At 36.0% G+C, this 24,966-nt stretch overlaps 1 protein-coding gene across 5 annotated transcripts in view; it reads right to left on the bottom strand.

The window, feature by feature from the left end:
- nompA (no mechanoreceptor potential A) overlaps nt 1-24,966 on the bottom strand; it is a 227,769-nt gene that overhangs the window by 106,423 nt on the left and 96,380 nt on the right. For 3 of the 5 annotated variants that reach the window (XM_089100865.1, XM_089100866.1, XM_089100868.1), the window contains exons 5-7: nt 9,493-9,777; nt 6,480-6,658; nt 1,773-1,933 (exon numbers count right to left, since the gene is read on the bottom strand). In XM_089100865.1, coding sequence (XP_088956991.1) covers nt 1,773-1,933; nt 6,480-6,658; nt 9,493-9,777 — 625 coding nt within the window. Of the gene's footprint in view, nt 1-1,772; nt 1,934-6,479; nt 6,659-9,492; nt 9,778-18,257; nt 18,664-24,966 lie in introns of those variants that run through there. The other 2 variants (XM_089100869.1, XM_089100867.1) reach the window with 2 other exon arrangements.

Raw genomic sequence — 24,966 nt, 5'->3', positions numbered from 1 at the left:
ATCTCTTGGCTTAGTGACCAATTAGATCCAAACAGAATAAATTAAACCTCTTGGCTTAGTGACCAATTAGATCTAAACAGAATAAATTAAACCTTTTGGCTTAGTGACCAATTAGGTCTAAACAGAATAAATTAAATCTCTTGTCTTAGTGACCAATTAGATCTAAACACAATAAATTACACCTCTTGGCTTAGTGACCAATTAGATCAAAACAGAATAAATTAAACCTCTTGGCTTAGTGACCAATTAGATCTAAACAGAATAAATTAAACATATTGGCTTAGTGACCAATTAGATCAAAACAGAATAAATTAAACCTCTTGGCTTAGTGACCAATTAGGTCTAAACAGAATAAATTAAATCTCTTGACTTAGTGACCAATTAGATCTAAACACAATAAATTACACCTCTTGGCTTAGTGACCAATTAGATCCAAACAGAATAAATTAAACCTCTTGGCTTAGTGACCAATTAGATCTAAACAGAATAAATTAAACCTCTTGGCTTAGTGACCAATTAGATCCAAACAGAATAAATTAAACCTCTTGGCTTAGTGACCAATTAGATCTAAACAGAATAAATTAAACATTTTGGCCTCGTGACCAATTAGATCTAAACAGAATAAATTAAACCTCTTGGCTTAGTGACCAATTAGATCTAAACAGAATAAATTAAACCTCTTGGCTTAGTGACCAATTAGATCCAAACAGAATAAATTAAACCTCTTGGCTTAGTGACCAATTAGATCCAAACAGAATAAATTACACCTTTTGGCTTATTGACCAATTAAATCTGACTTCTTATTGCAGCAATGGTTGTTTCCTAAATTCTATTCTGCTCATGTGGTAGACGTAACCATTACTGACAAATAGTGGGAGGGGCACATGAGCACAATCATAATTAGACAGTAGGAGGGCATATGTAAAACAGTTAAAATGGAATTGAAAAAAAAGATATCAAGGACGGGGACATTAATTAATATGGGGGAAGTTAAGAATTTATCTCAGAGATAATCTCCTGCTTCCCTGGCTTAGTCATAGCTCAACTGGTGCCAACAATTTTCATTTTGTTCTTATTGAACTAGCATTTTTATATTGTCTTTTATTTCCAATGTTTTATGATCTACATCGTCTTAACGCAGCGTATAGTGAATTCACCTGTTTTCAGGAATTGCCTCGTTACGTCAAAGTTGCGTACAGATTTTCTTTTAACCAACGGACCTTCAAATGTCAGATAATGAGCTAGTTTCCGGGTTACGCGCTCCGATTTTACCCCTCAGTGAGGAAGGAGACACCTCATTGTTCCCCTCAATTGTGGTGAACAATTGTTCACCTCAGTGTGGAAGAAGCTCTATTAGCCCTTTGAAAATGACTTAGATATTTGCGTATTGTATTCTTTCTTTTTTCTTTTTTTTTTACTATAGAGTATTTAGTTTTTTTTTATAAAGTATTATATTTCATATGCAGAAAATTATTCGTACTGTCTACCCTTTTACGGTTGAGTTTTATACGGTTAGTTTTATACGGTTGAAAAAGCTCGGTAAATCAAAAAACAAGGTCTTTGTGTCTGATATCACCATGGAAGCCATTTTCTCAGTAGCCGGGAAGGGGGCATCCATTGTGACATAAGATAGCCCACGAATTGTTTAAGCCCTTTCCAAGGCTTCCTCTGCTATTTATTTAAATGAAGGCTGGGCTATAACCCATCTGCCCTTAGCCTGTCACAGTATCCCTGCGCGCAATCACTTTACCATTTACAAATAACGAATTTACCTGACGCAAACATTCATCCAAGCATTCTGCCAGCGTCCTTTCAGTAATTTCTGTTTGGTAGTCCAAGTTAAGCCGTGAGTTTCTATATCGCTGAAAGGCTGTCAGAACATCCCTTTTCTTGGGTCCTTCTTCACCTTGGCGTGACTGTTTCGTTCCAGATCCTACAATTTACAAAAAAAATATATTAATTCAATACCTACAGAAAAAAGAAGTTATGAATTTAGAAATGAGTTTTTTCTTAGTAAAGTTAGCTATCCACATAAACCCAAAATAAGTTTATACATATTGCATAAGACATAGATTCTAATAGCCACAGATTCTCCGTGAATATATTCATGAATGTAGATTATGGTGCCTAGGGAAACCGATGAATGTAAATAGGGGGGAAAGGGGGACGGTGTAAAGCACACATTAAGGAATGTGAGCGTCAAGATTTTTCTTCGAATGGCCATATTTAAGGTCTTCGTTATTTTATAAAACCAGAGTTGGGCTTTAGCCCCCAAAATTACGAAAGGTAATAATTATAAAAATATAACTGCAAACCAAACTTTCTTTACGCTTGGGCTAGTTGGCAGTCAAACAGACAAAGTACAGCACTGGCGATTCCTCTCTACTCTGTGCATTGTAATCCCCCCCCCCCCCATCATATCCATCAAATGGATTCAACTGTGCCTACACGACCTATAGGATTTATCCTATACGTTTAGGGGACAAGTTAATTTATATATTAGAACTATAGATTGTAAAAAAAGAATGGTGATCCATCTCAAGGAACTGACTTGTAAAGCGGGGCTCCCACGGCGTCAATAAAGTTAATAAGGCTGTCCCAGGAGTTAATAAACCGTGTTCTTCGCATGACTTTGTTGACTTTATTGCTGTCAGAAGTTCAACCAATAGCAGAAGACGTGCGAAAATTTTAAATATACAACACACAAATTAGTGTCTACAAATATAATAGTGTATACTTGTTGAAATATTTTGCTTGGTAAAAGAATAAGGGTTACACAAAGCATATTTTCATTTATTATTAAACAGAAAAAATTCTTAAAAAGATGGTTTTCTTAGCTCCCTGTCTGACTATTTCAGTTACTTTCTTGAAAAATAGCTGTAAAGTCAATGAGGTGAAATCCTTGTGTGAGTGGGACAAACTTTATGGTTCGCACTTTCCAGAAAAACTTTATTAACTTTATTGACGCCGTGGGAGCCCCGCATAAGGGGTTTGTAGTCAACCCCTTACAATATAGGAGTGGTTGGTGATAGGCTATATGATAGGCTATACTATGGGTGGACTCGCTAAACTGAGGTTACTTTACAAAGTAGAATTGCATATTGTTAAAAATAAATGAATAAAAGATGCTTGTAATCGTATTACTAAAGTAAAAATGCTAAAGTAATCGTATGGTTTTTAACCGCATATATGAGATTAAAAATATATATATTAGAACTTAGTATTTTCAAATATTACAATATCTTTGAATGGGAATATTGCCCAAGATGGTTAAAGTTGACAAACACGTTGAATGTAGCATTAAAATATGCAACACTACAAATAAAACATTAAAATTGACTTATCTTCTTGTTCTTGTGCCCAAAGTCAACATGAAAATGATCAAGAAATCATCAAGAAAAAAGGACAACGAGGATAAATAAATTCCTTAAATAATGAAAAATTATGTAAAAAGCGAGAAAAAACATCTCTATGATACAGAAACTCATTCAAATTATTCTGGGAAAATAGTGGGATAATTTGTTATTGTTAAAATTTGGGAGATACAGAATGTTTGAGGTAACTGTAAAACCAAGTTCGAAAGCCTATGAATAAACATTAGAAACAAAGTTATGTTTATTAACTAATTACTTAAATTTAAAAAAAATGAAAAATATGTACTAAAAGTAACGAAAGATTAAAAAAAAAACATAAAGTATACTCTCTTGTGAAAATCAGAAACCTATTGGCTATGTGTGCGTAATGAGAAATACCCGTTCACGGAGCCCGTTCTGAAACGTACCAGGCGAGAAAAGTGAAGAAACAAAAATACAAAAGAACAACAAGGATAATTTTCGGTCAGCGAGTAACGAAACAAAGCAGATATTTGGGCAAAGACCTTCAGCAAAACGCCTTCAGTGCTAAAAAAATATAAAGAAAAAAGTAACCTTTTTAAGGTACTTAAGAATAAAAACCAAACCTTAATTTAAAAGAAGGAGAGAAAGGGGCCACCTTAAAGCAACAAAAGCAAAAAGGTAACAAAAGCAAAAGCAATAAACAACAAAAGCAAAAGCAACAAAACAATAACAACAAAAGCAAAAGCAATAAAAGCAACAAAAGCAACAAAAGCAAAAGCAAAAGCAAAATCAAAACAAAAATGAAAAGAACATTCAAAAACAGGATTCCACCACTACGGAGGCAGCCTATCAGTTGATTTGTTTTCAATTATGTGTATCGAATCTCTTTTTACGAAATTATCGCAAATAGGGTCTATAAATGTGTCTCCAAATCTCTTTTTAAAGCAAGGTATCAAGGCCGTATACAGGGGGGATGGATATTGCATTTGAACCCCCCCCCCCGAAATTTTCGTTCGACTTATCAAGAAGTAACCAAAATTCATATTAAAAATTCTTGACGTATTTTGTGAAGTCCCCCCTCTCCCAACAAAATCCTGGATACGTCCTTGTAAAGTATCTATTTTTTTAGGTAGGGCCTGATTTTTTTGTCACTTTTCTAAAAAAAGATGAAAAAAAAATATTTTTCAAAATATAAAGGGGAGAATTTGGCTTTTTTTTCAATGTAGATACAAAAAGTGGTATTTTTAAAAATTTAGGCGAAAATTTGACCCCCCCCCACTCCTAAGTTGGACGTATTTTGTGAAGTCCCCCCCCTCCTCCAACAAAATCCAAAATCCTTCAGTGCTAAAAAAATATATAAAGAAAAAAGTAACCCTTCTAAAGTACAGTACTTAAGAATAAAAACCAAACCTGAATTTAAAAGAAAGGGGCCACCTTAAAGCAACAAAAGCAAAAGGGTGACCAAAATCCCCCCTCCCCCAACGAAATCCTGGATAGGTCCTTGCAAAGTATGTATTTTTTTCAATTACTTCTCTAAATTATTTTGGTAAACAAATTGTCGTAAAAACAAAATTTGCCTCATGAAAAGAACTAAATGACCAGATTTTTCAAAAGCATGGAGGATCAGAATAAAAAAAATCATTTTCAATTTTAGACTATAAAGACTTGTATATTGAAAGTTTACGCTCGTAAACTTTCGTTACGTTCGTAAAGTTTACGTTCGTAAACTTTCGAACGTAAACTACGTTCGTTTAACCTTCTCCCAACTAGTGGCGGTTTCTGCCAACGTAGAATAGTCCGCTAACACATGGGGTCTATATACGCCACTACCAAGAATAGGATTTGTTTTTACTTACTGAAATTAAAAAATACGTTCAACCCTGAAATCATTTTCTGAAAACGGGAAGAATTCGTTTCCGAAACTTCGCCAAGTTAGTCGTTAAATCTACGGATCAAGGTCGTATTCAGGGGGAGGGGATTGAACTTCTCCCCTGAAGTGTTTGTCCGACTCATAAAGACTTAACAAAAATGAATATAAACAAATTTTGGATGCGTTTTTTAAAGTGTTTTTTGTAATATCCCCCCCCCGAAAAATCCTGGATATGGCCTGATTGTGATACTTTTTGCTTTTCCCATTCTATGAAAGACAAAATAAATCATACGTTTGTAGCGGCGTACATAGTCATTGGGGAAAAAAAGAAGTCAATACTTGAGTATTGTCAAATTATTGTCAATACTCAAGAAGTCAATACTGTAATAGTCAAGAAAATTCCCCCCTTGTGCCACTTGCCCGACACCACCCCAAGTTATAATGATTCATTTTGGAAAGAAAATGTTCAGTTCATTTATTTATAGAAATTTTCTGTCCTAAAACAAATACAGCTTACGTTGTGAGGATTTATGAAATTAACTAATAAAGTTAACCTATAAATAAATTTGATGTGCAGAAAGTAGGTTGAGAGCATCTATGGTTAAAAGCCATGCTGTGTCGATTTGTGAGGCCGGTGAAAATTTTAAGCCTTGCCATTTTTATTTATGCTTTTGAAACACAACACTTTGCGTCATTGAATGCAGGAAATTCTAGCTATTAAATTTTAACTTGTTTTTTATTACAGGGATTTTTTTTCAGACAAGTGACTTGTGCAAACGAGACATCATTATAACTTAAAAAAAATAAAAAGTCAAATTAAAGAGAAAACATAGAAAAATCGTGATAACCTCAAAATTTCTGTTGTGGTACTTGTGCCAAGTCTGTCCCCCACTTAGCAGGGGTGAATCTCCAGTATTTGTATTGGGAGAGGGACCAAGAGGGGTTCATATCCGGATAGTTAAGGGGCATGGACTGTATAATATTTTTCTATCCAAATTAGGGGGGGGCGGGGGGAACTGCCCTCCCTTGCCCCCTCCCCCAAATGACGCCCCTGCCACTTAGTACATCCCTGAAATCTTTGCGCTCGGATATACAAAAAAAAAAAAAAATGTTTCAACCCTTTGGAGGTTCAGAAGGAAAATACCCTTATTAGCAAATTTGCGGATAAAAAATTTCAATGGGAGAGTAAAAAAATGGTTATTTACAATACGTGCATTGCGATGCTTAGAATCTTGAGTCTCCCCTTAGAAAAAGTATATAGAAATGGAACACACGTGGTGAGATGAACCTGGCACCTTCAATGGAATCCATACACATCAACTCATAGTAGGGGTATGCTCCTCCAACTTGTGGCGACCCTGTTATGTCTCTGTCCATTATAGTGAAGGAGTCCTCCCCAGACAAAACACAAAACTTTGTTGTAGGATCGTATACTACTGACCGACAAAAATACCTGGAAAAGGAAAAAATTACACACACATACAATACTGGGTCAAAAGGACGTAAGCAAGTACTACTACTACTAACAACTCACCACAGCAACAAGCTGCCTGAGGCCAACACAGCAACGTAAGCAAGCAAGGAGCAATTAGGTGATTTTAGCTTGCTATTCAAGATGTGAGGCTCAGAACACTTTATGCATCTCAAATAATCCAAAGAAAAGGCATTCGTTTTAAGCACCACCTTTAAGTTACCAGTTTTGGTTTGGTTGAATTTTCTGACATCTCCCGTTCATTAAAACTCAAGGTTTTAGCTAAATCATAAGGGAACCCTAAGGATGGCTACCTATACAGTAAGGATGGATGATGATAATTGTAGAAACATAATTAGATCTTCAAGGAACACCAAATACCAGGTAACGTCACTTAGCGGAATCCTGCATAATCAATTGGCCAAGCCACATCCTGATAAAAGTATGGGCATAGATTACTGCAAACTTGTTAGAGTAGCACATCAAGTTTATTGCCAAGAAGAAAAACATCGCCACCGTCTAACACAACCAACCAAAATCATTAAGCTTTTTTTTTATTCACTGGTAGCTTTTTCAATATTGAAATATGGTCATTCAGATGGGTACCCAACAGAATCTATAGACAATTCCTCCGGAAAACATCTAGCAAATCCTCCTCCATTTTTCGGACAACTCATGTTTCAAAACCATCCACTGGTAGCTTTTAGCGTGTGGCTGAATTCAATTACTTAGATCTTTCTGAGGGCAAATAATTTGGTCATGATCCAATAAATGGATTATTTTATGACAAGCATTTTAACTGATAGCCCCACGTTCCACCGGGCCCCACCCATAAGGGTGTCTGCTTCCACATAACGTGGTTCTGTCCTATAAAGATAGGTCAACTTTTGATTTAATTGGAACATTATTTTCATCATGATACAGTTTCACACTACTAAGGTAGTCTAATACTACCTAGCAAAATCCTAAAGCGGTATACACCTTTCTTTATTTTAGTCTGCACATGTGGACTAACTTAATTGGTAAGATCTTTTGGAAGGCATACAATTTAGTCATGAGCATATGAATGCATCATATTAAGGATATATATTCTTATTTACTCTTTATTCCAATAGTTTGCCTTAACCTTTGCATTCAATCATTATATAAATTTCTTTCTGTGATATAACAACCTAAAACAAAATTTAATAACAACCTAAACAACTTTTAATAAAAACCTAAATAACCTTTAATAACAACCTAAATAACCTTTAATAACAACCTAAATAACCTTTAATAATAACCTAAATAACCTTTATTAACAATCTAAATAACCTTTAATAACAACCTAAATAACCTTTAATAATAACCTAAATAACCTTTATTAACAACCTAAATAACCTTTAATAACAACCTAAATAACCTTTAATAACAACCTAAATAACCTTTATTAACAATCTAAATAACCTTTAATAACAACCTAAATAACCTTTAATAATAACCTAAATAACCTTTATTAACAATCTAAATAACCTTTAATAACAACCTAAATAACCTTTAATAACAACCTAAATAACCTTTATTAACAACCTAAATAACCTTTAATAACAACCTAAATAACCTATAATAACAACCTAAATAACCTTTATTAACAACCTAAATAACCTTTAATAACAACCTAAAACGCAAAATAGTCTTTATTCTCGTTTCCTAAAAATTTATTTGTCAAACCTTATTTTTGTCCAATACATTTTAAGGTGACGATACTGCAGTTCTTTCTGGGGATGGACGTCATTTAGACCTACTATTGGGGGTACAGCCTCCTATACCCTCTGGAGGTAGTGGAAACTGAATTCCTTGTAGGCTAAATTTGTAACATTCAGAATAAAATTAAGCTTCTGTTTTCCAGACCTCTGCTGACTGAAAAAAAAAAAATGTAAAAGGCTGTCAGAGAAATTTAACTAGGATCATTAGTTTATCTTATTCAAAATATTTCTTTCGCTTTTTGGTAGGGCGTGGGCCTATAAACGTTCCTCAGCCTCCATACTTGTCAAAATCTTGTTTTTAATAGTTTGACTTTTAATGACAAAGTTTTGAAAATTAAATTGGAAAAAATCTTTTCTTTCGCTTTTTGGTAGGGCGTGTGCCTACAAATGTTCCTCAGCCTACACACTTATCAGAACCTTGGTTTTAATAGTTTCATTTTTAATGGCAAAGTTATGAAAAAAAACTTGGAAAAAAAGTTTTCTTTCGCTCTTTGGTAGGGCGTGAGCCTACAAACGTTCCTCAGCCTCCGTACTTGTCAAAACCTTGTTTTTAATAGTTTCATTTTTAATGACGAAGTTTTGAAAATTAAATTGGAAAAAATCTTTTATTTCGCTTTCTGGTAGGGCGTGGGCCTACAAATGCTCCTCAGCCTATGTACTTATCAGAACCTTGGTTTTAATAGTTTCATTTTTTACTGACAAAGTTTTGAAAAATAATTGCAACATAGAAATCTTGCATATGTTAAAGCAGAATGTATAGGCTATGTATGTGGAGTCATTATCGTTGTTAATATAAGTGTTCGTTTTGTGTTTTTTTCTTTTCCTTTATGCTCAGTTCTTTTTTTTCTACTAGCCAATACATTCTTCAATGGTTGTCAAAATTACCAATCATGTAGATGCCACCCACAACAAATACAGCTAATATCGCGCTTCTTACTGAAAATCTACCCACATTTAAAGTCCTTAAATACAAGAGCTTAAAACTTAAAGCTAAGTAGAAAGAAACGTGGATAGAAAGAAAACTAAGATAATACAAAAATGTAGATAGAAAATGAATGATGGCAACCTCACCTTTCAGCATTCAAACATTGTTGTTGACATTCTTCTAAACTGACATCTTGCAATGATTCTACATCCAAAGGACCTGTCAAGGATGGTTTCAACTCTTTGAGAAACATTGAAGTTCCGTCACATCTTTCTTCTGGGCTGAGACACGTGTTCTCAAGATATTCAAAGCCAGGATCGTCTGATAGTGAAGATGGATGCGTTCTTCTCGTATCCTGGCTCAGGTAACATGTCCGTGTAGATGAATCGTAGGTGGCGGATCGACAGGTAAAGCTGAGTTCATTTAAACACCTTCAAAATAAATAAATTTCGGTATATTAATTTCTAGATTTCTATTTTACAATATCAATAATGAACTTTTATGCACAGAGATGACCCAACACATTGGGGAGTAGACTTTCAGTTCTAAGTCCAACAAGGACTTGATAGGAGTCACAATAGGTAGAATACATAAACAAAAAGAATTTAATCTGAAAAATTACTTCCATAAAGTCAACATTAATTACTTTTGATTCTCAGTATATTAACATTTTTTCGAGATTTGCAGCACAAGCAATAACAGTGATATGCTGCTAGTCTTGACAATTATTATTTTAACACAATTGGAACTCCCCTTAAGCTCTGACAGCAGACAACAAAAAATCCAATTTTTCAAGTGACTACAATTAAAAAAATCACTTAATAGTTTCATAATGTGTGTTCAACATGATTAATAAAATAATAAAATATATAGCACCCAAAAGCAGTTTTGATAGCCTCTTTGTTTCACATTCTGAAGCCTCTAGTCTAGGGACCTGCTATTAAAATATGAAAATAAAAACATATATTTTGTTTAAAATACCAGAAACTATTTCTAGGTCCCATTGATTCAAAAAATGTTAGGGCTAGTCGTGTCCTAAAGGCGGTTGCATGCTAAAATGAGACTTTCAGGATATTGATCCATAATCATCCTCAAAGTCAATATCACTTGACTTAAAGCTCTTGTCCAGTAGCTACACCAGCATAGAGGGAACCAGCCATCAGCACTGTTCTTTGTCTCTGCAGTAGTCTGTTATGATACAGCTTTGGAGCCTTGGTGGGGTTGATTCTTTGGATAGTGAGTTCATTGTGGATGACTTCCACTGATCTTGTGCAGGATCTTCCTCTTTGGTGTTATTAGCCATTTAAGGTTAGGTTAGAGTCAAATATGAGTTGGGTAGGTGTTTCAGCAGACTGGAAAACTAAATGATCATAACAACACAGCAAGCAAGACTTGAGCTGCTCAGAAAGCGTTGCTCTGAAGCATGAACGCTCCAAAAAGCGGACGAAGATTTGCTAGATGTTTTCCAGAGAAATTGCTTAAGGATTGTTCTGGGTACCCGGCTGACTGACCGTATTTCAGACAATAGGCTATACGAAAAATGTGGTTCAATACCGCTTTCTAGAGCTATAATGAAAGAAAGGTCGAGGTGGCTAGGGCGCGTTGTGCGGATGAAGGATGACAGATTGCCGAAGACTGTTCTTTTCGTCGAGCCATCTGGGGCTAAACGGAAAACAGGTCGTTCTCGTCTGGGGTGGGAGGACGTCAAGAAGAAAGATTTAAAGGAAATGGGAACTTCGTGGGCGGGTGTAAAAGGGAGGCTTTGAATAGATTGGGGTGGAGGAGGAGCGTGCGTAGCTGTGTTGGCCTCAGGCGGCTTGGTGCTGCGGTGAGTTGTTAGTAGTTAGTAGTACTACGGAATGTGCAATTCCCACTCCTTATCAGGCCATCTAGCCCCTTGATTTTGCAAATATGTTTACTCTGGGAAAAATCTATTTTGATCATCTGCAGATTGGCACAAGCCACTGACGATTTCAGCATAAAAATTGCTACTGAAGCAGAGAAGATTCATGCTTTGATGGGATAATTGATCTTGGTTTTGTGTAACATTGTTCTTAGAAGACTTTACTCATCTTTCTACTCTTACTAATACCTCTACATCTAAATTTCCATTTGAGGAGACTCTTGAACCAAGGAAGGTGAACTGCTTGACTATCTCAAAATTCTAACCACACAATTCTAAAGACATCATGGGGATGCATGGTGCATTGCCCAAAGGCATTATTTTGTTTTTAGGCCAGTTCATTTTTAAAACAAGACTTTCTACAGTGGACACCCACTGTGCGTTTCCAGTGCAGTTGTGCATTCACCAAGACTTGTATGGCCAGTGCTACATCATCAGCAGAGTCAAAAACTAAAAGAACTTCTTCCAGAAACATGAATTCCAAATGGCTACATCGGCATTGTATTATTGAGAACATGGTCTTTGATGAAGTTAAGGAGTTTAGGTGTAGTAGCAAAGCCTTATTCAACACTATTTCAATATTCGAGTGAATATAAAATATGATTAGAAGACATGTGTCCTATTTAAGAGCTGATGTATGCACTTAGGACCTGCAGTTTAAAGAATTAAAATACGTTTCAGGGAGGATAGAAAAATAGCTGACCCTAACAAGATTAATAACAGCTGCTTTTTATGTCTTTTTTTAGACTAACTCCAAGACAGCTCCTTAAATGCTGTGCATATAGGTTTAGAAGCTGCATTTGTATGGTTAAAAACTACTGAAAATAAATGAAAATAATGAAATAAATTTTTAAACACGTGAAAAGGGAGAATTATTTTAATACTGTGATGAAACGCAGTTTTTCTCATGGATAGGTAAGTAGTCTTCTTCTTTACATAGTTCTTCTTCTAGATTTACTTTAACTAGACAATTCTCAACAGCCGCTTAGAGGTCTCCTGTTTATCAATCAATTCTTGTATGGAACTCCATCTCTTTTGACATCCTTCCAGCTCTCTGCAAAGGCAGTTTATTGGCAGGTTTTGCAAGCCCAGTAATTTTTCCCCCTCATTTTTTTTTTATTCTAGCCCAATTTATATGTATTTCTATCCTTGTTTTATTCCAGTGTTTTTATGTGTCTTAGTGTTTTTCCTTTTCTAAAAAGCCTCATTGGAGTAAGTTTTTCCTCTCCTGAAAATGCTCCTCAGAGTAGTCCATCCTCTGGCATACAAAGAATATGGCCAAAAAACATACATCTCCTATGTTTCAGTAGGTCAGAAATTAATGACTGACCAGTTCAATGGTGAACTTCTATATTGGTGACCTTTTCCTGCAACGATATGTTCAGGATTCTTCTAAGGCAAATGTTTTCAAAGGCTAGAACACATTCCTGCAGCAGGTTGTTTAGTTTCTAGCATTCCCTTGCATAGTGGAGCATAGATGTCATATTGCTATTCATGTTTCAGAGCTTCAAGCACAAGATTAAAATCTGCAGCATTTTTCTATTAATTGGATTGTAATCTATCTTTCTGTTGTTATTCGCATTTTTACATTATTTTTAAAGTAGTATTTTTACCAACAATTGTATTTTACATTACTTAGGTGGAGTGGTTTTCATAGGTCAAAAGAGCAACAAACCCATTTGAACATGATGTTAAGATGTTAAGCAATGAAGAAACATAATAAAAAACTCTTTACCTGGGACAATAAAGGGGGGGGGGTTCAGATGCACTGTCAGAAAAACAACAACAATATTTGCAAATAACATAAAATAAGAAATCCAATGGTACTAATTTTTTTTTTTAGCAGATTTCTTTCAGAAGTGATCTACCACTAAACTACTACTACTACTACTAACAACTCACCGCAGCACCAAGCCGCCTGAGGCCAACACAGCTACGCACACTCCTTCTCCCCCCCAATCTATTCAAAGCCTCCCTTTTTACACCCACCCACGAAGTTCCCATTTCCTTTAAATCTTTCTTTATGACGCCCTCCCAGCCCAAAAGAGGACGACCTGCTTTCTGCTTAGCCCTAGATGGTTGGCCGAAAAGAACAATCTTCGAAAATATGTCATCCTTCATCCACACAAACGTGCCCTAGCCACCTCAACCTTTCTTTCATTATAGCCCAAGAGAGCGGTATTGAGCCCCATTTTTCGTATAGCCTATAGTTTGAAATACGGCCAGTCAGCCGGGAACCCATAACAATCCTTAAGCAATTTCTCTGGAAAACATCTAGCAAATCTTCATCCACTTTTCGGAGCGTCCATGCTTCAGAGCCATATTTGACCACTGTCATCACCATAGCTTGTAATATTCTAACTTAATTGCCAATCCCAAATAGCCTAGTAACAACCATCTAACACTAAACTATCACCATCACATCCAAGATAAGGAGCTTTCATGTTGATGAAAGATGTTTTTAAATCAAAGTATTTGTCACAGATTAGGGTATCATTTCAGTTGTTGGCCACTTTCCGCAGCACACAGGAAACATGCAAACAAAATAAAAGTAGCACGGTTTGATTCCTCAAAGCATGTTTTTTCCAAATATTATGCTTGTTTTTTTTTTACTGACACACCCACCCCTATGACGGTCCCATATATACTACTACTACTACTAACAACTCACTGCACCATCAAGCCAACTAAGGTCAACACAGCTGCAGCTACAAACACTCCTTGTCCATCCCAATCTATTCAAAGTCTCCCTCTTTACACCTTCCCTATAAGTTCCAATGCCCCTTATATCCTACCTTAAGACCTCCTCCTACCATATTTGTGGACAAACTACTTTTTGTTTGGCCCTAGTAGGCCAGCTTAAAAGGACAGTTTTTTACCCTTCACCTGCAGAATGTGCCCTAGTCATTTCAACATTTCTCTCAACATAGCCCTAGAAGGCAGTATAAAAATATATCTTTTATACAGCTCTCTCTTTGAAACATAGTCAGTCATATGGGTACCCAAAAGGATCCAGAGATGATTCCTCTGGAAAACATCTAACAAATACCCCTCTATTTTTTTGGACCACTCATGTTTCATAACAATACTTGATTACATTGAGCAGAAGATCTATTTTGCAAGGATTCATTTTTATAATACAAAATTTTTTATTGGTTATCAAAGACCAGTGACCTCTAGAGGTAGGAAAGAGGATCAAGAGGCTTCAAGACATCATCACAAGAGACCATTAAGGCTCTGGATGCATTGTTGAGATTTTGATTTACCTAACTCAACCACTTTCCAAGAGGCTTCAAGACATCATAACAAGAGACCATTGATGCTCTGGCTGCATTCTTGAGACTTTCATTTATCTAACTCAACCCTTTTCCAAGAGGCTTCAAGACATCATCCCAAGAGACCATTAAGGCTCTCAATGCATTCTTGAGATTTTCATTTACCTAACTCAACCACTTTCCAAGTGGCTTCAAGACATCATCACAAGAGACCATTAAGGCTGTGGATGCATTCTTGAGATTTTCATTTACCTAACTCAACCACTTTCTAAGAGGCTTCAAGACATCACCACAAGAGACCATTAAGGCTCTGGATGCAATCTTGAAACTTTCATTTAGCTAACTCAACCACTTTCCAAGAGGCTTCAAGACATCATCACAAGAAACCATTGAGGCTCTGGATGCATTCTTCAGATTTTCATTTAGCTTACTCAACCACTTTCCAAGAGGCTTCAAGACATCATCACAAGAGACCATTAAGGCTCTGGATGCATTCTTGAGACTTTCATTTACCTAACTCAACCACTTTCCAAGAAGCTTCAAGACATCATCACAAGAGACCATTAAGGCTCTGGATGCATTCTTGAGATTTTCATTTAACTAACTCAACCACTTTCCAAGAGGCTTCAAGACCTCATCACAAGAGACCATTAAGGCTCCAGATGCATTCTTGAGATGTTCATTTAACTAACTCAACCAATTTCTAAGAGGCTTCAAGACATCATCACAAGAGACCATTAAGGCTCTGGATGCATTCTTGAGATTTTCATTTACCTAACTCAACCACTTTCCAAGAGGCTTTAAGACATCATCACAAGAGACCATTAAAGCTCTGGATGCATTCTTGAGATTTTCATTTACCTAAGTCAACCACTTTCCAAAAGGCTTCAAGACATCATCAAAAGAGACCATTAAGGCTCAGGATGCATTGTTGAGATTTTCATTTACCTAACTCAACCACTTTCCAAGAGGCTTCAAAACATCATCACAAGAGACCATTAAGGCTGTGGATGCGTTCTTGAGATTTTCATTTACCTAACTCAACCACTTTCCAAGAGGCTTCAAGACATCATCACAAGAGACCATTAAGGCTCCAGATGCATTCTTGATATGTTCATACACCTAACTCAACCAATTTCTAAGAGGCTTCAAGACATCATCACAAGAGGCCATTAAGGCTCTGGATGCATTCTTGAGATTTTCATTTACCTAACTCAACCACTTTCCAAGAGGCTTTAAGACATCATCACAAGAGACCATTAAAGCTCTGGATGCATTCTTGAGATTTTCATTTACCTAAGTCAACCACTTTCCAAAAGGCTTCAAGACATCATCAAAAGAGACAATTAAGGCTCTGGATGCATTCTTGAGATTTTCATTTACCTAACTCAACCACTTTCCAAGAGGCTTCAAGACATCATCACAAGAGACCATTAAGGCTCTGGATGCATTGTTGAGATTTTCATTTACCTAACTCAACCACTTTCCAAGAGGATTCAAGACATCATCACAAGAGACTATTAAAGCTCTGGATGTATTCTTGAGACTTTCATTTACCTAACTCAACCACTTCCAAGAGGCTTCAAGACATCGTCACAAGAGACCATTAAGACTCTGGATACATTCTTGAGATTTTCATTTACCTAATTCAACCACTTTCCAAGAGGCTTCAAGACATCATCACAAGAGACCATTAGGGCTCTGGATGCATTCTTGAGACTTTCATTTACCTAGCTCAACCACTCTCAAAGAGGCTTCAAGACATCATCATGAGACCATTAAGGGTCTGGATAGATTCATGAGATTTTTATTTACCTAACTCAACCACTTTCCAAGAGGCTTCACGACATCATCACAAGAGACCATTAGGGCTCTGGATGCATTCTTGAGACTTTCATTTACCTAACAACTCAACCACTTTCCACAATAGCAACATGCCCCTAAAAATAGCATTTTACCTATTCCGATTGATATATATATATATATATATATATATATATATATATATATATATATATATATATATATATATATATATATATATATATATATATATATATATATATATATATATATATATATATATATATATATATATATATATATATATATATATATATATATATATATATATATATATATATTTATATATATATATATAATAATAGATGTAGCAACATTAAGCATATATAAATATATATAATATAAAAATATAAGCATATATAATATATGCATATATATATGTAGCATATATAAAAATAGATGTAGCACCATTAGGTTCCTTATTTTATGATCCTTCCAAATATCATTGTGAAGATATGAAAATATATGAAAATATCATATATATATATATATATATATATATATATATATATATATATATATATATATATATATATATATATATATATATATATATATATATATATATATATATATATATATATATACATACATATTATTCCTAGGGCTATATCTGGCACCATCAGGTGGGTTGGGGTGTATTGTCAGAAATGCCACAATGATATTTGGAAGGATCATAAAATAAGGAACCTAATGGTGCTACATCTATTTCATTAGTATATTTCCTATTAGTATATTTCCATTAGTATATCTATTTCCTTTAGTATATATATATATATATATATATATATATATATATATATATATATATATATATATATATATATATATATATATATATATATATATATATTATTCCTAGGGCTATATCTGGCACCATCAGGTGGGTTGGGGTGTATTGTCAGAAATGCCACAATGATATTTGGAAGGATCATAAAATAAGGAACCTAATGGTGCTACATCTATTTCATTAGTATATTTCCTATTAGTATATTTCCATTAGTATATCTATTTCCTTTAGTATATATATATATATATATATATATATATATATATATATATATATATATATATATATATATATATATATATATATATATATATATTATTCCTAGGGCTATATCTGACACCATCAGGTGGGTTGGGGTGTATTGTCAGAAATGCCACAATGATATTTAGAAGGATCATAAAATAAGGAACCTAATGGTGCTACATCTATTTCATTAGTATATTTCCTTAAGAAGTGGCTAAGCACTAATCTGATACCAAGACTAGGCACTAACCAGGTGCTAGGGGTAGTCTATTACCCTAGAAATATACTGCATATTTTCTGATTAACACACTGTGGTAAGAGACAGCTATAGATATAGACATATCTTTGGAACCAGAATTTCATTCTTAATCCAAAAATAACAATCATTTGTGTCAAAAATGAGCTTTATCACCACTGTACTCCCTTAAAATCCAAAAATATACCCTGAATTGCATATATATATATATATATATATATATATATATATATATATATATATATATATATATATATAATTTTCTCTGATCTTGTCAAACTGTTATATCAATTCAAAGAAAAAAGTGACTTATGAATAAGTCAGTGCAAATATACAGCTTAATATATTTGCACATTAGGGGGTGGGGGTAAAGTTCATTTCTAATGCAAATGAGTGTTATATTTGGATTGATGATGAAATTCTGATTCTAAATGTGTGTCTTTTTATTATTTATCTCATTAGTGGTTTAATCAGAAAATTACAAAGCAGCCTAGGCACATCTAAAGATTTTTGTATTTTGTAAGTTTTATTTATATCATAGAACTATACTGGCTTAAGTGATTAGCATATTATAGGCATACATGAAATCCTGTGTCCATAAGAGCAGGGGTTTGAGTCCTGGCATTACCTTAAATCACAGCTTGGAGTGAAATAAGGACTTTCGATCCTGTTGAATCACTTCTTATGATGACTGTTGTAGTTGGTTAAGTTCTGGTGGAAGATTCTGGTGCTTCCCAGTCAAACTTCCATGGTGTATCTTTCCACTCAGCATCCAGATGGCGTTTGAAAGCATCTGTTGATTCAGCAGCAACAGTGTCCTCTTTGAGGTTATTCCAGAGGTTCTCAATCCGATTCGAGAAGAAATTGCATCTTGCTCCAGCTGTAGCGTGATGTTTGCGGATTCGTCTAAGGTGTCCTCGTGTTTTGTGGGAGGTGTCGATCTCCAGGATCTCATTTTCTCGATTGGTTGAGAGGAGTTTGTGCGCCTGGATCATGTCTCCACGTTTCCGTCTGTATACTAAGGAGGGGAGGTTGAGTTCCTTCAGCCTTTCACTGTATGTCTTGTTTTCCATGCCGACAATCATCTTAGTGGCCCTTCGTTGGATTTGCTCAAGAACTGCCTTGTCCTTTTTGAATCGAGGGGTGGCCAGTATCGTCCCCACCTCCAGTCTAGGTCTTACTAATCCTTTGTAGAGTTTGGTGATTATGTGTTTACTCCTACTGGTGATGCTGTGTTTGATGATGCCTAGGGCTCTACTAGCATTGGCTGAGATTTTTTGTGAGTGGGAGCTGAATTTCAACTGGGAGTCAACGATGACGCCAAGGTCACTCTCCTCCTGGACAGGCTCAATTGTGTGGTGACTTCCAGAATTTCGGGTCATGAGGTACTGATGTTTGGGGTTTTTGTGTCCGAAGTGTATGACCTTGCATTTTTCTGCGTTGAATTCCAGCAGCCATCTTTTGACCCAGGAGCACATGTGGTTGAGATCAGTTTGGAGGGATTGGATGGAAGAAGAGATGTTGGCAGGACCTATGAGTTTTGAATCATCCGCATATAGGGTGGTTTTGTTGCTGGTGATGAGGGGTAGATCATTTATGTAGATGTTAAACAGGGTGGGGCCCAGGACGCTGCCCTGGGGAACCCCACTAGTGACTTTGATTTCGTCAGAAAGGACATGGCTATTTGGTCCAGTTATCACTTTCACTTGCTGTGTTCTGTCCCTTGGAAAGTCCTCTGTCCAACTGACCACTTTTGGACTAACAGATAGAGTAAGTAGCCTGTGAATGAGGTATTGGTGACAAACCTTGTCAAATGCTTTGGCTAGGTCTAACAATATTATATCCACAGGTAATCCTCTCTCTAGTAGGTCAGTTACAAGACTATATGACTCAAGAAGGTTTGTGTCCACCGATCTCTTTGAGCGAAAACCATGCTGACTACTGGTGATAAGTGAGTTGGCTTCAATATGGTTAATGATACGCTTGTTTATGATTCTCTCCATGACCGTGCATGCCACACATGTAAGGCTGATAGGTCTGTAGTTTGCTGCAGAAGTTTTGCTACCCTTCTTGTGAATTGGGATGACTATTCCCTTCTTCCAGTCCCCTGGAAGCTTTCCTTGTGCCAGCGACAGATTGAATAGTTTTACCAGTGGGGCTGATATTGCAGGGCTTAATTGCTTCATCAGTTGTGGGCTGAGACCATCAGGTCCCGTCGATTTATTGGGATCGAGGTCCTTAAACTGTTTGGTTACTTCTTCGATTGTGACTGGTGAGTGTACCATCGGGAAGGGACTGTGAGCCTGTTCTGCTGGTGGGGGGTTGATTGGGGGTCATCCATGGAGAACACTGAGGCAAACTGCTGATTAAGTAGGTTTGCTTTTTCAGAGGGGCAAGAGGATAAAGAGTTGTTGCTTACCAGGTCTGGTACAGTGTGTCTGCCTGGCTTCTTATGGGAGATGTATTTCCAGAATAATTTTGGGTTTTCCTTGACATTTTTGACCAGTCGTTCTTTGTAGTTTGAGGTCAGTTTTCTAGTTTCTTTTCTGAAGAGGTTCCTTGCAGTTTTGTACTGCTCGTACAAAGCTGTAGTCTTTTGTTTCATGTACTTCTCCCAAAGTTTTTTCTTCCTGTTGCATAGTTTCTTGATTTTTGGGGTGAGGAAAGGTAGAGTTTTGGGTTTCTTTTTCCATGTTATGCTGGTGTGTTTGGCTTGGCTCTCTAGTAAGGTCTTTTTAGAGTTAGCCATGAGGCTTCAACATCTTCTGATATAAGTGTTTCCAGGTTAGCATCTAACAGCTCTTCCACCATCATCTTGTAATTTGTAAAGGATTGCTTGGTATATTTTGATGGTTTGGAGTTGAGTTGAATAGATGAGAGAACTGGCATGTGGTCACTTGAGCCAATTGGACTGAGAGTGTGTGTGTTGATCACCTTTTCTGGGTCATTCGTTATGACTAGGTCCAGTATGGAGGGATTTTGTCCTGGGCGCATTCTTGTGGGCATAGTTACTGTTTGGTACAGAAAGTTGTCGAAGAGGGCTTGTACTAATGGGTTTTGTTCAAGGCTTGACTTGGTCATACCTTGGCCATCTACCCAAGACACGTTTGGGAGGTTGAAGTCCCCTGTCATGAGCAGGGTTGCCTTTGGGTAATTGCATAGTATGAATTGCGTCATTTCGGCAATTGCTGTTTCAGAGGACAGCTGGCAAGGGCTGCTGGGGCTCCTGTAAATTGAGCTTAGGACAAACATTTCGTTAGGTAGAGACAGGGAGACCCATGTAGCTTCAACCCAAGGTAAGTAATAATTTGGGACAGAAATTTCTTTTACCTGGAAGTCCTGGGAAGCTAGAACAGCCACTCCTCTTCTGCAGTTTGGATCAGACAGATTGCTGAAGATGTTGTATCCAGAGGGGCAGATTGAGTCTTCTGTCATTTGAAATCTTGAGTTCTTGGGGCAAATTTCTGTCAGAGTTGCAATGTCTATCTGAATTAGTTGGAGCACTGTTGCCAGTTCCGGCATCTTGTTGGTAATAACATCAACATTTGCCATCATAATGTTCACAAGTTTTTGGGTGTGTCTGGGCAAGTTTTTATTCTGCTCACTAATATTCTTGCTTTTGGTTGAAGTGGGTGAATTGCAGCTTAGGTACACAGAGCTGCTAATGAGAGACGAGGCAGAAGGGCATGGGGACGTAACTGTTAATTCACTGTTTATACATTTACACAAACTTGCGTTTACAACGTTATTATCACTCACACATGAACTATTTACAAGGGGGACGAGACGGTTGGAGATAGTGGTTATTTTTGCATACTCGAGCATCTCTCCATCGGGATTGCTCGAGTTTGACTGTTTGATTTGACCGTTTGGTTTGATGATTATTTGATTTGGAATGGGGGTCAGCAGTGTGACTCTGTAAGTTCAGCCACAGTTAACCCAGCTCCAAATGGGTACCCAGAGAAATCTTGGGGGGAGAGGGATATGGGTAAATTTATAGCTGATAAAACAATTTAGCTAGGATGAAAGTAAACACATCATTTCATACCTTTTTTTATACTCTATTATAATTCAATAATTGCTTCTGAGGGAAATTACATTTTGAGTTCTGAAAAGGCTCAAAACACCCCATAGTAGCCAAAAGTATAAAATGTTAATTAGTATTTTTCATTAGTCTTAAGAGTAAAATGTTATGTTAGGCCTATTATGAAAAAATTGTAGGATTCCTTAAAGAGCTACAAACCCTCAAAGTTACATTGATTTTGCTATGAAGTAATTTTCTGTATCACCCCCAACCATGCACAGCAATCCCAGGTGAAGGAGGAGAATCAGTGGATTGGCACTTGAGGTGTGTAGACAATTGTTCAGCATGCAACAAATTTTTTTTATGTTGTGTATATCTGGGAGCATCAGAGGGTGGATTGAATTGTTGCAAGTGTAAATATTACTTTTGAAAAGAGCATTAAATTAGAAATCTGATGGTTCTAGGCTACTCTTAGCCTATTTTAATAACAAGTTTCCTTCAGTGGAGTTACTAATTTAGAATGTTACCTGCAATTGCAATAGCCTAGTAGTGATTATAAAACTTGGAAAGGCTACTGAATGGGGAATCTAATGAAAAAGACCTATTTTTCCTTTTTTTTCTGATTATGGTAGGAAATCTGAAACCATCAGAAATCTGATGGTTCTAGGCTACTCTTATTTTATTAACAAGTTTCCTTCAGTGGTGTTACTAATTTAGAATGTTACCTGCGATTGTAATAGTAGTGATTATAAGACTTGGAAAGGCTACTGTATGGGGAATTGAATGAAAAAGACCTATTTCTCCTTTTTTTCTGATTATGGTAGGCCTATGGAACAATTCCTGGAACTTTCATTCAAGTAGCTCAACCAATTTCTAAGATGGATGAAACCTCATAATCTAGACTTCTACAAATATCTTTGATAAAGTCAAATTTTATACTTTTTATAGCTAATCTTAGGACATCCTCGCTCTTCTGTGGTAAAAATTCCCTAGATAGCCCTAGTCTAGTCATGTGTAATGTTTTTAACTTTAAATTGGATAATTGTCATCTATAATGTAATTTTAGCGTTATGTGTGGCAGGGCCGTCACCACGGCGCTAAAAATCACTAGATTTCAGTAATTTCTTGATTGATTTAGTGATTTTCTTCAATAATATCTTGATTTATGTACTGATTTAGTGTTTTTCTTTGCGTGGGAAATATAAAACATCATTAGAAACAGTAATAAATCACTAGGGGCGGTGGGCCACATTGAACCAAAGAGAACGGGAAACTTATTGGGTACTACTACAGCTTCTGAAAAGTCGATGCAGCACCATACCACTAGAGGGCCTACGCAGCCCTGGAAGCCCCTCCTCCACGCCAATCTATCTAGAGCGTCACATTTTACTCCCTCGTAGGGAAAGTTATCAGCTTCCCATACTCTTTAGCCGGCTTCAAATTAGCTAAGTAGTTTTTAAAAATGGTTCAATTTAGGTGCGTAATCTCTTCAGTGCAAGCCACTTAAGCTCCATAACGTAAGCTGCTGAAAAAGTTGAAAAAATTCCAACTTAAGGGCTCGCCACACATAGCTCATTTGAGAAACCAATTTAAGCATCAGTATACAAACGACAGCGGTAAGAAAAAATTTGTTGAAAGAAAAATTTATTGCGCGAGATTTTCAAAACAAAGAGTCATGGACACAAATAGTCAACAAAAATTGATTAATAGTTGCATGATTGATCTCAGCTTAGTTCTCAGCTCAGTAGCGGGGTCTTTTACCACATATACCTCTGGCTAACTACTTATTTGTATCCCTATTTTTTTGTGATGATCATGATGAAAATTGGCGCTGATTTTGTAAATTGGTGCCGAAAACTAGAAAATTTTTCAAGCTCAAATTCACACCGATTTCTTTTAAAATCGGCGCTGATTTGGAAATCAGTTCCTGATATCAGCTATGCGTGCCCAACCCTTTTGGCTGACAATGTAAGCAGCATAGAAAATCAAAAGCGATTTGAATTATTAAAATCAAACATGGCTGTTTTAGATTATCTAATAAGAGACTTCAGGAAGGCAAAGTTTATGTAGCCGACCAAGTCTACTACCACTATAGACTACTCTACTGTTCAAATTTTGACTCCTCTTATTCCGCGAAAATATTCTAAACAGCAAAGTCTTAATTTCTGCCTTCTAAAGTCAGAATCCGAAAAACGGATTCCATTTCTTTTAACAGTCTTCCCTTTGATTAGATAAAAAAATATTATAAGAAATGTTTCTTCATATTTATTTTTGATAGTTAAATAATGCATAAAAATACATTACGGAGCTTATGGGAGCGTCATCAGTGTGATAGAGAGAATTAAATTTGGAAGCAATTTACTTCAGGTCTTTAGCATAAGCCACTTAGCATAAACAATAAAGGAGCAATGTGAAACCGGTGTCTGAACTGTGTCACAGACAGAAGACAAGAATCAAGCGAATTATATTTCAAGAGCTTTCAGTTTTAACGAGTGTTTCAAAGGAGAGAATTGTTTCAGAGCTAGCGTTTCAAAACCATCTTAGTGCAGCAAAGTATACATTATTAAATGGTATCGCCACAACTCTTGTTTTAAGCGCATAATGGTATCTGCATTAGCTATAACAGCATTTCTTTTCCCATTTTTATTTACACAAATGGCCAGAACAGACACTGAAGTTAGCTTTTCTTATTTTGCATTACAGGAAACATTTTACCCATAGCTTTTACTAACTTATATCAAACACTTTGCATTTTTGCTACCACTTTGTGCTGTGAGAACTTTTTTTGCAGGTCTTGCCAGAAAATTTTACCAATTGTTTGAGTTTTTTTTTGTTGATTTTGAAGTTAGGAATATGTTTTTAAGGTGTGACGACTGTGGAAGTTTCTATAAGCACGAGTAATTGTATTCAGGACTAGGCTAGTGTCAAGATTGAGTTGCAAAAGGGATAAGTGAATTATTGAAATCGAATTCTTGTTTTCGAAGAGGAGGCCCTTCTTAAGATATTTGCTATCCTATATTACAAAAACTACCATTTTTCAGAGTTTTTAAATATAAAATTGAAGTTACAAAATTTTTGTTGTTGTTGGTGAAACAATTGGAGGTTTTTGTCTGACCCTTAGAATGATCTGCAAATTTATGTTACTCTTGGATTCAGATATGCATAGAGGACCTTATTTCCGGAGGGGATATTTTATGGGTAATTAATTATAAAAATGACAAGAAATGGGTGACTGGGCGAGCCATATGAAAAATCTAATCAGCAAA

The sequence above is a fragment of the Artemia sp. Qi Xiang Cuo genome, chromosome 15 (genome assembly GCF_049724085.1).
Source record: "Artemia sp. Qi Xiang Cuo chromosome 15, ASM4972408v1, whole genome shotgun sequence".
Lineage (NCBI taxonomy): Eukaryota > Metazoa > Arthropoda > Branchiopoda > Anostraca > Artemiidae > Artemia > Artemia sp. Qi Xiang Cuo.
This window is presented reverse-complemented; position numbering and strand designations above follow the sequence as displayed.